The 16,283-nt window shown below is 42.4% G+C and overlaps 1 protein-coding gene across 1 annotated transcript in view; it reads right to left on the reverse strand.

Annotated features, from left to right (window-relative positions):
* LOC308294290 (cadherin-13-like) overlaps positions 1 to 16,283 on the reverse strand; it is a gene marked incomplete at both ends in the record, with an annotated part of 191,906 nt that overhangs the window by 143,966 nt on the left and 31,657 nt on the right. The window contains one exon of the mRNA XM_080737018.1: positions 7,753 to 7,964. Coding sequence (XP_080593144.1) covers positions 7,753 to 7,964 — 212 coding nt within the window. The remainder of the gene's footprint in view (positions 1 to 7,752; positions 7,965 to 16,283) is intronic.

The raw sequence follows: 16,283 nt of genomic DNA on the forward strand, positions 1-16,283 counted from the left end.
GGTGAGATACTTCAATTCAGCGGGATACTTGAATTAAGAAAATACTGTTTGCGTTTCCAAAACTGCCATTGTAAAGGAGAAGAGAAGAGAAGAGAAGAGAAGAGAAGAGAAGAGAAGAGAAAAGAAAAGAAAAGAAAAGAAGAGTGTCTTCAGCCATATTACAAATTCATACTCAAGTTATTCTTTTTTTCTTTCTTTTTCAACATTTGTATCCCCCTAAATGTTTTCACCCAGTGCCGATTTGCCTATAAGCTGTAATCTTGGGCGCTGCTCTCCCTCTGCCAACCTGGGGAGAGCCCAGAACGGAGCTCAAGCTTCCTTCAAATTCAATTCTTTAAGACATTTTTCTTATTACTTTCCCCCAGGAGTTAAATGTGAGGAGAGAGTGAACATGGACAAATGAGAGCTGACAAGGTTTTCACCAAGTCAAGTTATTGTGTATGCAGAGGAAGGTAATTTGAAATGTTCTTTTCATGCTTGGGAACACAACAGAATAATCGCATTTCATCTTCATCAAGGTTCTTGTTATATATTGCGAGAAAATGTTTTCACGCTGTGATCGCCGATGCAGTCAGGGTCCTTCTGTTGAGGCTGAGGTGTTCAAAGAAAACAACGCCTGTCTTTGCCACCATGAACAGACAAGTCATTACTGTTAACATGGAGGCTGTGGCCTATAGGAATCAGCTGGACTTGCACGCACGCACACACCACGCGCACACACACACACACACACACACACACACACACACACACACACACACACACACACACACACACACACACACACACACACACACACACACACACACACACACACACACACACACACACACACACACACACACCTACTTCACTGTGTATTATTCCAAATTATTGCACTGTACATTTCTGCCAATCATAAGATGGATGTTTTTGAACCTCCCAAATCTTGCACATCAACATCTTCAGGTTGTGTGTGTGTGTGTGTGTGTGTGTGTGTGTGTGTGTGTGTGTGTGTGTGTGTGTGTGTGTGTGTGTGTGTGTGTGTGTGTGTGTGTGTGTGTGTAGAAAGAGAGAGGGAGCTCGAAGCTGTATTTGAAATGAGTCATGACTAATTTGTGGTCAGAGAGTTGGAGACCAATAGATGGCATCACGAGTGACAACACTGAACCACATTAACAACTATGCTGGTAGCCAGGACAGGCTCTTAGATGCTTGTTATGCAAATGTTTAGTTTTTTTTACTCCTGGTGGTCCTGATTTTTGCTGAGTGGAGAGCAGGGGGCTTTGAAGTGCTCTGTGTTTTAGCATGCGCTTGCATGCTAAAAGAGCACTTACATCATGTGGCTGTAATTTGTACCTGGCCCCTGTAAAAAGTCACCAGAAAGGACCCCCCACCCCCAAACTGTTTACTGTAAATATCATTCTATTTGATTACAACTCATGATGTTTTTGCATAATAAACTTTATTTATATAGCACCTTTTAAAACAATGCCATATATGGCGATCCCTGATGTAATCAGTATATGCCCCATATATGGGCATTCCCCCTTTTGCGCCCATAGAAGGAGGTGACTGATTTGTTTGCTGATGCCATGACGACGCATCGAGGTTAGACCAGACACTCCGCATTTGGGCGTAGCTGGGGAACTCCTTATATGGTTATGATGACATGAGCCAGAGGTCCTTCTAAGGCCAATTTTAATATAGGATATACTTTGGACCTACAGTATATACATAGCTTGTATGTAGATCATCTATTTTTGCTATTTTTATGACCTTCTCTGACTTCGAAGTTTAAATATACCTATGAAGGTGGATTCTGCTTTTCAATGGGAATGGAGTCGTTTCTTGACATTTGCGAGTTTCTGCAAAAATACGCTCCATAAAAATGTGAAAGGCAAAACAGGGAAAGAACCCTATGGAAAAAAATGCATTAGCAGGACATTTGCAGAAAAAGAGCCGCTAGTTGAAATGACAGCGAGATGTTTTCTTTTTCTGGGCATTTTTCTTGGAAATAAGTGACCCCCATGCAACACATGAATTTACAGATGATTTAGCTGCACGTTTAGCTGACAAGGTTTTGCAACCATAGAATGCACACAGAGACAGCGGTATGGTAAAGAGAAATAACACACTTGTTTGACCAATCAGGATGAAGTGTTCAACAACTCTGTCGAATGAGAAATGTGTAACAATAAAGCATCAGTTTCTCTGCCCCTATTAATTAAAGATTAAACCCTTTGAGATGCACCACTTCACACATGTCTTTCGCTGCATGTGTCTTTAAACAAACCTTCTTAGCACTGATCTAATCTCTGGTCTGCTACGCACATATCAAAAGATGTGTGAAATGACGTGTGCGGAATGAGAAAAGGCAAAACACTGAGGATTAATGATTTGATTTGCATTACAAACAGTGTCTTCCTATTGTATGTCTGCCTGTGCAGTGTTTAATTGGCAGTGCGCATGCTTGCGTGTGTTAGGGTTATGCATGTATGCATGTGTGCGTAGCTGGGCGAGGACCAAGTTACAGAGGTAAAGACTGAGCCATTTGCCTCAGACACAGAGAGGACATCAATGCCTCAAATCCCCCACACACACCACCAACCTCCCACCTATAATTCACTCATTCATTCATTCATTCATTCATTCATTCATTCATTCATTCATTCAAAGAGTGATCTCAGAAAATTACCACTGTAAACAAAACCACTTGGGGAGAAGTAGAGTAAATTTCCAAATGTCAACACTATGGGCCCTATTTTGTGTGCCACCTTACCCCTTATGTCTAAACCTTTTTGGCATGTTTTACTACATTTTAAAATACCGGTAGTTTGAACAATTTTAACATGTTTTTGCCCCAGGGCACGGCTGTCCGCTGGTAGAGGCATAACATCCCTCAGTAAGTGTACTACTGTGTGTGAGGTCCATGATTAGCATACAAGCACTGATGTAACCTTCAACAGGCTGAACTGGTTCACAGTGGACGCTGGACACTAATACACATTTATTCAAAAATATTTGTTGGTTTATTTTTGTTCAACATCAGCACGGTCTCTCCTCCCCTCCTATTGTGGTCCTGTGATTGAACTTTGCAGAGAGGTTTGACTACAACATCATTATTTTTTTTATGTGAAGAATTGTTGAAAGGGTGAATTTGATTTGAACAAGAGCTTTGAAACAATCCATTTCCTAACTTTTATTTCTCAACATTGTGATTAACATTACCATTGTTTCGTATTTGTTCAGTATTTGTGAGTTATTTCATAATTTCAGGGCATGATGTACGTAGGCTACATGACTTGCTGTTCTGTTTTACAAGTGTAGCGCTAGCAGAAAGAATAGAATGTGTGTGCGTATGTGCGTGCGTTCGTGCGTGCGTTCGTGCGTGCGTGCGTGCGTGCGTGCGTGCGTGCGTGCGTGCATGCGAGAGAGAGAGAGAGAAAGAGAAAGAAAGAGACTGAGTCATTGTGGCAATAAACTCACATCCTTGTCCATTCTATCATTTTCTCTCTCTGTGCGGTATATGAAATGAGTCATGACTAATTTGTGGTCAGAGAGTTAGAGAGCAATACTGTAGATGGCATCACCATGTGAAAACATTGACCACATTAATAACTATGTTGGTAGTCAGGACTGCAGTCTCGCTTAATTTTCTCCATATTACTCTTATTTCTTCTATGCCTCTTATTTCTGCTATGCCTTCTTGTCAGCTACTTTGGTTAGATGCTTGTATGTACTGTAGATAGGCTACAGAATGTTTTTTACTTCTTCACATCACATGATATCTATAGATACTAGATAGACATGTACTGACTGGCTGCTTGACCAAAGATGCTTTGAGTGTTATTCAGAGTTAGGGTTAGAGTAGTCTCGCAGGGCCAGACTGTTGACTGGGTTCGAGTTGTTATGGTTAGGGTCGCCCCGTACACTAACCCGGCGTCCTCGGAAAAGTCTCTACCTGGTATTCCTAAACTTAACCCCAGTAAGCTATGCCTAAACCCAACCTTATTCCTAACCTTAACCCCAATTAAACGGTGCCAAAACGTAACCCTATTCCTAAACGTAACCTCTATAAAACTATGGGGAAATCTTGCTCTTTCGACGAGTCATTCTTTCGACTATGAGAGTCGGCAGGGTAGCTACTCGCCCGCGTCACGGTTACTGAGGTTAGGGTTAGGGTTTGGGTTAGGTTTAGACATAGAGGTTAACATTCACCCACGTCAGCAGCAACACTCCAGGTAAGGAATGAGTCCTCAACCCCAAGCGAAGGAGCTCAATCTCAGGGTCTCGTGCAGAAGTGAGGGGGACTGGAGCATGAGATCAGCCAGAGAATCAGAGCAGTAGGAGCAGTAATGCGTTTGCTGTACCGCACCATTGTCACGAAAAGAGAGTGATCTACCGGTCAATCTTCGTTGCTATCTATGGTCATGAAATGCGGGTCATGGCCGAAAGTACACGATGGTCGGATGCAAGTGGCTGAAATGGGTGGCTGTCATCTTCCTTAGGGATAGGGTATGACGTTCAGCCACCTGAGAGAGACCACCAGTAGAGCGGCTGCTCCTTTACGTAGAAAGGAGACAGTTTAAGTGGTTCGGGCATCTACAGTAGTAAGGATACTAGCTGGAAAGATGCGACGGGGCAGAGCGAGGACAAGGTGGGGGTCCTCTGTGGGGATCCTTCTACATGCTGACTTGGGAATGCCTCAGGATCACCCAGTCAAATCTGACTAAAACAGATAAGTAACCCCCCCTGTTAAGTGTGGGATGTGGCTGACAGAGGAACATCAAAGCCTTGGTCCATACAGTAGAAATGAGACATTGCTGTCGGAGTGGAAACCAGTCCAAAACCAGGGGTCTTCAACAGGGGGTCTGGGACCCCTAGGGGATCCTCAGAGTTACTAGAGGGGGGCCTCCAAATCTTTGTGTGATAGGATAATTATTCTAAATGAACAACTTGAACCCTCGCATCCCTATTCTGAATAGAACTTTGGCCAAAAATAGCAGATCTACAAGTTCTCAAAGCCTCGCACTGCAAGGCATTGAGAGCCTGTAGATCGGCTATTTTTGGCAAATAGGTTTGGTGTAGAGGTAAAAAAAAAAGAGCAGACCAAGTACAGAGTGAAAGGTCAAATTTACCAAGTGTCAACGATTTAAGTGGTTAAATATATAAAAAAAAACACGAACACGAATTTGACAGTGCTGTCAAACAATTAAGTCAATAAAAATATGCGACACAATTTTATACAATATATAGCTTTATCTCCCTCTCAGCAGATCCTCGGCCTGAAAACGCTGAAGACCCCTGTCCAAAACCATTACTTTTCAGCTCTAATCTAATGTAGTCGTTATTTAGTGTCATGTTGTTGTTAATCTCTCGAGACAGCCTCAGAGAACGCTAGAGAGACAGACCGATAGGTGTCGCCCTTTCTTCTTTGACGATGGGTTCCCAGATTGTGTTGTTGTTAGTACTTTTCATTGGTTACTTTAACTTTGGTCCAACTTTTTTTAAATAGCAAATGTAGCAAAAATAGCCAATCTATAAGCTCAACGAATCACATCGCAACACACTGTGAGATTGCAAATCGGCTACTTTTGCTACATTTGAGAAAGTAGGGCATTAGTTTACGAAAGAAAAAAATGAATAAATATATGCGTTGAAATATGGAGATACAAGGTTTCTGCCGGGCAGCAAAGATACAATACAATATAGAGGGTATGCGCATGCAAAAGTTAATGGCAAATCGAGTGGCGAATCAAGTGGCAAAGTGAATGGCAAAGTGAGTTTAATGTCGTTTAATGCAATCAGATAGGACCTTTCTGTTTGGATGTATGGGCTGTCAAGGCCAGAAAGTAGGTTTTTTTGCCACTCAGTAGGCGTTCCCGCATAACTTCCGGGTATGATGATGATGTCACGCGCATACCATCTATACTCGGACTGATGTCGGCTCCCATTGAAAATGCAACACAAAAAGGTCTAATTGCAGCCATGTGGATCTCAGACGACATGTCTCCTGTCTATGACAAAAGTTCTCTCTCTGCTTTGGAAAATGGGGAGTATGCAGTCCTAAATATCAACATACGGTAGGCTGTTAATGTGGGTTAATGGTGTCACTTGATGGTGCAATCTACAGGACTCGCTCTCTGACTCTCTTGACCACAAATTAGTCATGACTCATTTCAAGTACAGCACTGAGAATGAACATGACAGAATGCTACAGTAACACTTCTCACGATCGATGATGACTCAGTCTCTCTCTCTCTCTCTCTCTCTCTTCCCCCCCCCCCCCCCCCCCCTTTGGATTTGATATGGTTTTCAACTCTCAACACTCACCTTTCACTCATCCATGAGTGCAACGCCTTCATCCAGTTATGCACAAACTACAAAATAAACTAGAAATACTGTTCCTATGAAACAGTGTGGGCTCACATGTAACACCATGTATGGGCACAAAGATCTAACCTTTGGCTGCACCTCATTGGCTAAGGTCCCTGCCTTTGTACTGTCGGTACACAGGCAGCGTCTTACGTAATTTTGAGGAGAACTTGACTGATAGATTAAGTCATTTTGAGGAGAACCTGACTGATAGATTACGTCATTTTGAGGAGAACTTGACTGATAGATAAATTGAAGATAACATACGTGTGCTCGCTGAAGCGAGCCCACAACAAATAAATAAAACACTGACAAACATAATATGATGTGCATAATTGCACACACACACAGTGGAGAAACAGCATCAAATGTTCATGTTAATTATAACTTATTATAGGGGGCACTGTGGCACAGTTGGTAGCACTGTCGCCTCACAGCTAGAAGGTCCTGGGTTCACTGGGGAGTGTTGTCTCCCCCGCGTCATCAGCGCACATACCCTAGGTGGGGTTGGTGAAATGGCCTTTCTGTGTGGGGTTTGCGTGTTCCCTAGGGTAGGTACCCTCACAAAACATGCAGTAATCCTGGTCTCTATAGTGCCTCCCCCTGGTCAGCCGGGGCGCCTGATGGAGGGGAAAGGAACTGGTTGGAATAACGTGTTCCTTCCACGTGCTACGTCCAACCGGGGTAGCACCCCTCTGTCAGGTAATAAGAAGCGGCTTGCTCACTCCTCATGTACTGAAGGAAGCATGAGCTCAGTTCGGGGCCCTCCCCAGGTTGGCAGAGGGAGAGTAGCGCCCAGAATTACAGCTTAGGCAATTGGCACTGGGTGAAAAATGGGTTACAAAATCGTGGGATAAAAAACATATATATATATATATATATATATATATATATATATATATATATATATATATATATATATATAACTTATAGGGAACATTCCCGCATTATGACTTTTCAAAGACTAATTTCACTTATGTCCTCTACTGCAGGCCAAGGTAACACCATGAACGAGATAACAAAATGAACCACAGAGGAAGACATCAACACATGAGAGGTGAACGACACTGTGAATAAGAGACATTCATTAAGACACCAGGCACAGGAAATGACTTCAGCAGGACACCAAGGACTGCAGCAGAGAAGACAGATGACACCTCCTTTAAACTCTTCCTAATCAGGTTGGAGTTGACAGAGGCGAGGAGGACCAGCAGAGGATTATGAAGTCAGGAGGAGGAGAGGTCTTTCTTCATAAACGTAGCCTCCTACACAACCTTGCAACAACCTTGCACAACGGGTGCATTCTAAAAACCAAAACACGTCTCCACACAGACGTAATGAGCATGTACTGTACAGGTTTATACCCATACACATTTGTGCTTTATGTGTGCTCACCGGTAAACTATGAGGAGATGTGACTGGCAGTCCAGTGACGTCCACCTGTGCCATGTCATCCACGCCAGCCGTCGAGCCATGGATGAACATGACAGGTCCGTAGTACAGGACGTCCTGCCTGGGAACCACGTTCAGATCCCCGTCCACCTGGAAGTTGGGGTCCGACACCTCAAACGTCGCGCCTTCGTTCCCGGCGCAGTCCTCAAACTCAACTGGAGGGAGAGAGAGAGAGGACAGAATGGACAAGGAGAGAGAGAGTCAGAGAGAGAGAGAGAGGGAGAGGTTTATCTCTTCTGATCCTTACTTTATCTGTTTCACACACTCCCCTCTGTATAACATGATCCCTAGAGCAGGGGTTTTCAAAGTGGGTGACGGGGCACCCTGGGGTGCCGCGACGGCAGTCCAGGGGTGCCGCGAGATCATTCGATAATATTTGGAATTTATTTGGACACTTGAAAAAATATTTAGTATCATTTTAAACTTGAAGTACAAAGTTATTTTCAGTCAGTTCTAACCAAAATGGCTATTATCTCAACGTTTTCCTCGCAACATAATCACTAAAATATCATTACTGTCAGGCAGAAACCTCTGTTGCACAAAACTAGTGAAAACAGCTGATCTACAAGCACACAACGCCTTGTGATGCGAGGCGTTGTTTGCTTGTCGATCTGCTGTTTTTTTTATTTTATTTTGTATAGATGATAAATACAAAACGAACGGTTTTGGACGTACAAGGTTTCCACCCGATAACGACGATATGCCATAAATATAAGGTGCTGGGAGTGAAAATTATAATGTAGGGGTGCCTCTGATTAAACAAATATTTATGGGGTGCCCTGAGACAAAAAAGTTTGGGAACCCCTGCCCTAGAGGTCCGACCCTCACCCTCCAACCTGGGGGGTGGAGGGCTCCTTCCTCAGGATGGTAAGAGAACGCATGTGTGTGTGTGTGTGTGTGTGTGTGTGTGTGTGTGTGTGTGTGTGTGTGTGTGTGTTGGTGCGTGCGTGCGTGCTTGCGTGCGCTCACACCTCTCTTGTCTCGCGAAGCCATAAGAGCTGTCCGCCTACAGATACTGTATACGTCGGGGGAAATCTAAAATTCATTGAATGGGATTATGGACGCCAGAGAGAAGTGGTAACAAACCTATGCCTACTGCTTTTTGAAAAACAATCCTGATAATGATACCATCCCATATGAGGGAACGCACCTGAAAGTCTTTGTGAAGTGGTGAATTTTTTACATTTTCCAAATTGTTTCCATAGAGGTTTTAGCCCATTCATTGAATTTAGAAGTCACCAGATGTACTGTACCAATCTGGCTACGCAAGACTACTCACCCCCTGTCTGAAAGCACATGCACACATTATTCAGACATATGGTGGTTTCTGTAACCTTAATATAACCTTTATATAACACTTATAAATAATAAAACATGAATTTATATTACTGCATGTTCCCGGTCTATGATGTGTGTCTGCTTTCTTGGAGGAAAGATGGGATATGACACGAACAACAATAACAATAGCAAGCAGTAGATGTTAATGGAGAAACCTTTTCCATTTCTGTTTGGATAGATGGAATCTTCCATTCTACAGGAACAGTGTGCATGGTTGTCAAGACGAGGTCCTGCACATGATTCATTCATTATGGATGAGATCCTCCCAGATTACCATAAACTGGACATCTATGTGTATAGTAGCTGATGGCCAGCTGAGGGAATTCCTTCACTGAGGAGGATCCGCAAGGAATTCATCTCTGTGTTCTGCTCACGTTGGGGAATTATAGATTCCATTTTCTTTATGGTTACATTATAAAAGTTATACCACAGGAACCCTCGTTTCTATATGGTTCAGTTAGACAGTGGAATTAATCACTGAATGATAACCAAGATTAGATTTTTTTAAAAATGCACTAAACAATTTCCAGACAGTAATAGGCTGGCCACTATGAGTAATCAATGACGTTAATTAGTTATTGCTTTTCAACATTAGAAGCAAAGTTGGGGTAATTATTAGATAAATTGTTATTATTAGTCAGTCTGTTTGTTAACTGTTAACACAATTTAGGTGACAAACATACTGTACAGTACATGCTGTGAATGTAATAAAGTAAAAAGAAAATCACACCCAGTAGCTGCCTTTTATGAGTTAACTTCATTAAGCGCCCTGCAAAGCTTGGCCAAGTGTGGGATGGACATACTGTACATACAAGTCATACATACATACAGACAAAGACAGATGTAGGAGCGGCACTCAAAAATACTAGTGCTGCAGCTACAGTTGAGAAGAGCCAGCGGTATGTGGACACAGTCACTGTTTAAACAATAAACTGTGAAATGTGTCACTTTATAATTACACATATCATTTTAAACCAAGTTGGCCCGAGCATCCCTATTCTGGGCATGTCATAACAGAGGAACATTTGGCGAAAATGGCCAATTTACAAATTTCAATTCAATTGAATTCATAAAAATATGTACAATTGAAGGGAGTGGAACAGTTTTCATGAATCGAGGTTACTCAATGCAGACGAGTGCAGTGACCCAAGATTACTATTCTTTAAGGTGGTTGTGTTCCATTTGATATCCTTCTCTTATCACAACAGCTCACAAATCTTGCTGCCGTTATTTGCACATTGTTGTACTTCACCCAGCAAGCTCACAGAACATCACAAAGTGATGCGTTCAGTGTGATTTATTCCATCTCCCTATCTCTCTGACATTTCAAGATCTCCCCTCAGGATTCGTTCATCTCAAGATTGGAGAAACGCTTCAATGGACACCTAGGAAGATATGGGACGTCATCAACCTCTTCTCCTCCAGAGAACATGCCACCATCTCAATATCCAAGTCTCACGTCTAAGCTAAAGCACAAAAGATGTGTTCATTTCCAATCCTATTACAAGCTTCAGATTTTATTTCAATAACACAAACCTACTCTTTATAACCTGCAAATTGCAGCTCCAAATAGTGTTAATATCATTTCAAAGGCAGACAGTGTTTGATGGCATTGTAATATTGTCAGCCTTTGAGGGGATTTGGCGAGCTTTGAAGTTAGACGACAATGACAGAATATTAATATTTAAGTCTCGCAACTTGCAGCCTGCACCTGAGAAAACGTTGGCACTGTATGTTTCTGCAAATCACAAAATATGTAGAACTTGAAGGTTGACATTTTAACATAAAAAACATTGCATGTCCATGTTTCTACATGTGGATCAAGTCGACTCAACCAAACTTTTTACATAGCGTAATATAAAGTGGTTTATTATAACTGACTGAGAATGCATTATTTAGTATTCTGTGGAGGCTTAAATCAAGTTTCACAAGTAAGCCTAATTTACGCTCTGCACAACGGTGTCATGCGTCAAAATAGCAGACCGACAAACCACAACACGCCGCATCCGCGACACAGTGTGAGCTTGTAGGTTGGCAATTTGACACCGTTCTTTGACCAGCTATGAATCAGGCGTGTGGCCACTGCTGTCATTTTGTTTTTTAGCTAAATCTTTCATGTTCCTGGGTTAAAAAGAAATATTTTGCGCAATTCACTGAATATTTGCTCAGCAGTGAGATAGGCAGCTTTGATTGAGTTTTTATCAATGGGGTGTGGTTTCACTGTTCTTACAGTCGGGGTCTTCAACATTTTTTCAGTAGGGACCCCCACTACATAATACATAAAATTGTGTTGCAGGTTAAACCTTTTCATAGATTTCATAGATAGCCTCATATGTTTAACAGCACCATCATCGGTGTAAGTTGGATTCATGTTAATGTGTATTTTCAGACATTTAACCACTTAAACCGTCAATACTTAATGAACCTTTCGCTCAGTACATCCCTCTACACCAAACCTAGATATGCTATTTGAGTTTGAGTAGCATGTTGTGTAGTAGCATCTTTGCACGCACAAGAAACAAGACATGCTTCAGATGTTCTACCAGTCAGTTATGGCTAGTGTTCTCTTTTTTGGAATATCTTGCTGGGGGGGCAACAACAGAGCGGGCGACACTGCCAATCTCAAAAGACTGGTGAGGAAGGCGGGCTCTGTCGTTGGGTCCTCCTTACAGGGGGTGGAGGAAGTAGCCAGGGTGCGTACAGCTAGGAAGCTGGTCGCCATCTTGGAGAACTCCTCCCATCCCCTCTACTTGGAAAGTCCTTCGTGCCGGTCGCTCTCAAGCAATACAACGAGACTCAGAGCGGACGCTTGCCAAGGCCTAATAGGATAACCTAGGATAACTGTTACCTTGCACTACTGGAACAAAAAGTTGTACCGACTCTGACCTCTAACGTACTTTTCCCTGAGAGGGTTGCTGTGGCGTCTTGCTGTGGCTCCCTTTATTGCTTAAATATTCTTGATTTATTTGCATTGACTTTGGTCACTTATTTTCTGGCCCTGCACTATTGGGCTGTGTTGGTTGAACTGAGTACTATTGCTGTGTTGATATGGCGGTGTGATACTTGTGTTGCATTGACTAGCATTGACTGTTATGTGCACTTTTTTGTTTGGCACTGTCGGTTAAGTTGTGCTTTGAGTATAGCTTTTTTGTGTGTGTGACGTGTCACTTATGAGCGTTGAATGTTTCGTCACTTTATGTATATATTCTTCTTTTTTGCAATAGCTTTTCAACACTTTATGTTTATATTCTTCTTTTTTTTGTGCTTGCTCTTTGGACTACAGTACTCTTTTTCTTTTTCCCACTTCTTTGTAACTTGTAGCCTTAAACTGCTGTGCTGCCCCTGGGCAACTGTATTTCCCCCGTGGGATAATAAAGGTATCTATCTTAGACAGAAAACATCTCCATGTGAAACAGACTGCTCTTTGACAACGTGCAGCATGTAGCCACATGCTAACATCATCCCTGCACGTTTCCCCACACTTTCTGCCCGCGCTGCTCACAGTCACACTATAATTGGATTTGTGTGTCCTTTCTCTCTGTTCTTTTGCCATGTATTAAACTTTTCATGTGAGGTGATTTGAAGACAATTTTCTGGCCTTGTAACTAAATGTCAAGTCTCCATGATGGGGGAGATGGGAATCAGCAGTGGAGTAATATCTCCAAGGTAACAGGGTGTCTGTGTTTGAGCTGATTGTCTGCGGTGTTGAACCAAAGAGTGTGTTCTCTGCCTGAGAACAAAACCACACGGAGGCTCGGGAGAAAACTCGGCTCAAATAATGATCCAGCATTACAGAAACAAAACCTATTTACACCCTGATCTCAGATTGCTCCCTGAGGTCCCCTGGCACACCGTGTTGATTGTGTGTAGACAACATTATTGATATTCAGATGCAACAAGGCCTAGGGTTTTCATCTACGTAAATTAGAGGCATCCAAGTCAGGGAGTCCACCGTTTGTGATGACAAGATCTCTAGTTTGAGACTTTTATATTATGCTTTTTATCGTTTTTTTATACAGATCCTTCTAAAAAAAATAGAATATTGTGTGAAAAAGCATTGCAGATGCCCTAGCACCCCAAATCATAACTGACTTCGGGAACTTCCCACTGGACTTCAAGCAACTCTGACTTCAGAAGGTTGACATTTCTTTATTATAAATCCTTGTTTTGAGTGGTCTCGTGTAATATTGTAATATTTTGAAATATGGACTTTTCATATTCATGAGCTGTATGCCATAAAAAAAATCTAAAATGTAACAAAAAAAGGTTTGGAATAATTCACTGAATGTCCAATGTATCTAAGATATATGAAAGTTTAAAGAAATATATGAAAGTTTCAAGAAGGTTTACTTTTACACAATATTACAATTTTTGGAGAAGGATCTGTATATTTGGGGGCATTTTCAAGCTTTTATTTGATAGCTGTATAGTGAAGAGAGAAAGCAAATGTCCGGAGAGAGATGGGAAGGACACGCAGCAAAGGATCTACACACAGCAAAGGATCTACTTCCAGCTGAGGAACATTGCAAAGATAAAGTCATTTCTGTCAATCAACGATCTCGAAAAGCGAATTCACGCCCTCATATCATCACACTTGACTACCGCAACTCCCTCTACTCCGGTCTTAGCAAGAAAACATTATCCCGCCTGCAGTTGATACAAAACTTTGCTAGCAGATTGCTCACAAATACAAAAAAAGCTAAACCATATCTGGCCCCAACCTATATTCTGGATATGCTGCCCCTCATGAGTCAGGGCGCATCCCTAGGTCCTCAGATAAAGCCCTCTTGAAGAGCTTAAATAGTAACCTGGTTACCCGGGGGCGAGGGCCTTTGCCGCCCGGGGCACCCAGGATGTGGAATGCACTGCCGGTGCACCTTATAGGCTAGCTTCATCCCTGACTCTGTCTCTGTTTATATCACTTCTTAAAACATACCTCTACACCAAATGTTTTTCATAATTGTTTTTTATTTTATGTGATAGTATACACTTTTATGTTGACTTTTGTGAATCAAATAGTTTGTGTTGTTTTTAACCTTGCACGTTTTTGCTATGTTGTATGTTGTTTTTAACCTTGCTCTGTACAGCACTTTGTAACTTTGTTTTGAAAGGTTCTATATAAATAAAATGAAATGAACACACGCACGCACGCACGCACGCACGCACGCACGCACGCACGCACGCACGCACAGTGTCACACACACACACACACACACACACACACACACACACACACACACACACACACACGCTTGCACGCACAAACACACACACAATCAAATAGCACAGTTTTAGTGTTTTGTTTAGTTTTTTGCCACGACACAAAGTGTTGAATGGCCCCCAACGCTACAGACCTGGCTAGTCCATTATTACTAGAGTTTGGTTGCTATGGGGCCCTCGCACGTCTAGTGTCAGGGGCTATGTCAGAGTACCCATTGAGTGAGAGAGAGAGAGAGAGAGAGAGAGAGAGAGAGAGAGAGAGAGAGAGAGAGAGAGAGAGACACAGAGAGAGAGACACAGAGAAATGATAGTGAAATAATGAGGGTCTCTTACTTGAGGTCCAGGTTGATTCTGTCCTATTTATCTCCCTGAGTTGCATCCTGTTCAAGTAACAAGACAAGGGATACCAGGACACTGTCACTACAACACACGCGCGCGCGCACGCGCGCACGCACGCACGCACGCACGCACGCACGCACGCACATAGAGCAGAATAATGAGGTAACACTTTGCCCTCCTTATCTCTATTATTCTATTGGAGTCTCATTTAAAGTTCACACCTGGGGGCTCGTGACATGACGGCTTGGAATAAACTCCCATTACACCTTTAATTAAGACAGGCAGCTTCTTTCTGTAGACAGCTTTAAAACACTCGCTTTTAATAGATCTTTTAATCTCTGTGTTGTTATTCCTAATTATGTCTTCACTGCTTCACCTGATCCACTGCTTTATTTTTTTGCTATTATTTTAATGTAGTTTTATTCTATTGCTTTTTTTGCTTTGTGGTTAAATTATTTTAGCTTTTTTTCTGTAAAACACTTGTGGGTTATTGCGACCGTAGGTCGCAGTTAACTATTGAAACCGGCACAATCTTGTCCACCTATATCAGTCTGTCTGTGTGTATGTCACACCTGACACTGTGGTTCCCCTGACACATCACTGTTACATAACAGGCTCAGAGCAGGGATAATGCCTGATACTGTGGATACAGAGAAGGGATCTCCATATATGGGCATAAACAGGTGACATCACAGTTTGTGGATGGTTCAGACAGGGATCTCCATGTATGTGCATAAAATGTATTGTATGTTGTGATGTCATGGGAACCACTATAACAGAATCCCTTTCATCCCCATATATGGAGATCTCTCATGGCATCAATAGTAATCCCATAATCTAACAGGACTTCATATTTGAATGTCCATATATGGAGGAAGACAGCCATATCTTTGTGGCTGGTTCAGACAGGGATCTCCATGTATGGGCATGAAAGGGATTGTATGTATGATGTCAGATGTGATAGACGTTATAGGATTTTCACATAACGAATAACTGAGTAAGCATGTTTGGGGTCTCGCAGCATATCTCCATATTGTCTCCATAATATATGGATCTCCATATATGGGTAACTGGTCCGATATACATCACTGGACAGAAGGCCAAGACATCTTGCTAGTTATTACTTGAGCCAGCAGAGCGCGCAAGTACTGCGTTCAGTGATTTTGTATCCGGAGTGTCTGCCTGTGTTTATGTCCGTGTTATTATTATTACCATTATCAACTATCTAATGGTCCCAGTGTACCTCCAGTCATTACTGGACTCAACATCTGTTCAATTCCAAGCTCAGACAAGACCGTCACACTACTTTCCCAACTCTCATTAATTTACGTCATGATAAAACGGATGATAAACTGAGATGTCTAACCCTCCTTGAAAGAAACCTCTCTCCTCTGGCTATCAGCCAATGATGACATATAAAGACTAGCCGTGTGTGTGTGTGTGTGTGTGTGTGTGTGTGTGTGTGTGTGTGTGTGTGCGTGCGTGCGTGCGTGCGTGCGTGCGTGCGTGCGTGCGTGCGTGCGTGCGTGCGTGCATGTGTGTGTGTCATGCACCTCGAAGTCAGCTCTCCTGCAGCA

This window comes from Nannobrachium achirus (genome assembly GCF_963921795.1).
Source record: "Nannobrachium achirus genome assembly, chromosome: 11".
NCBI lineage: Eukaryota > Metazoa > Chordata > Actinopteri > Myctophiformes > Myctophidae > Nannobrachium > Nannobrachium achirus.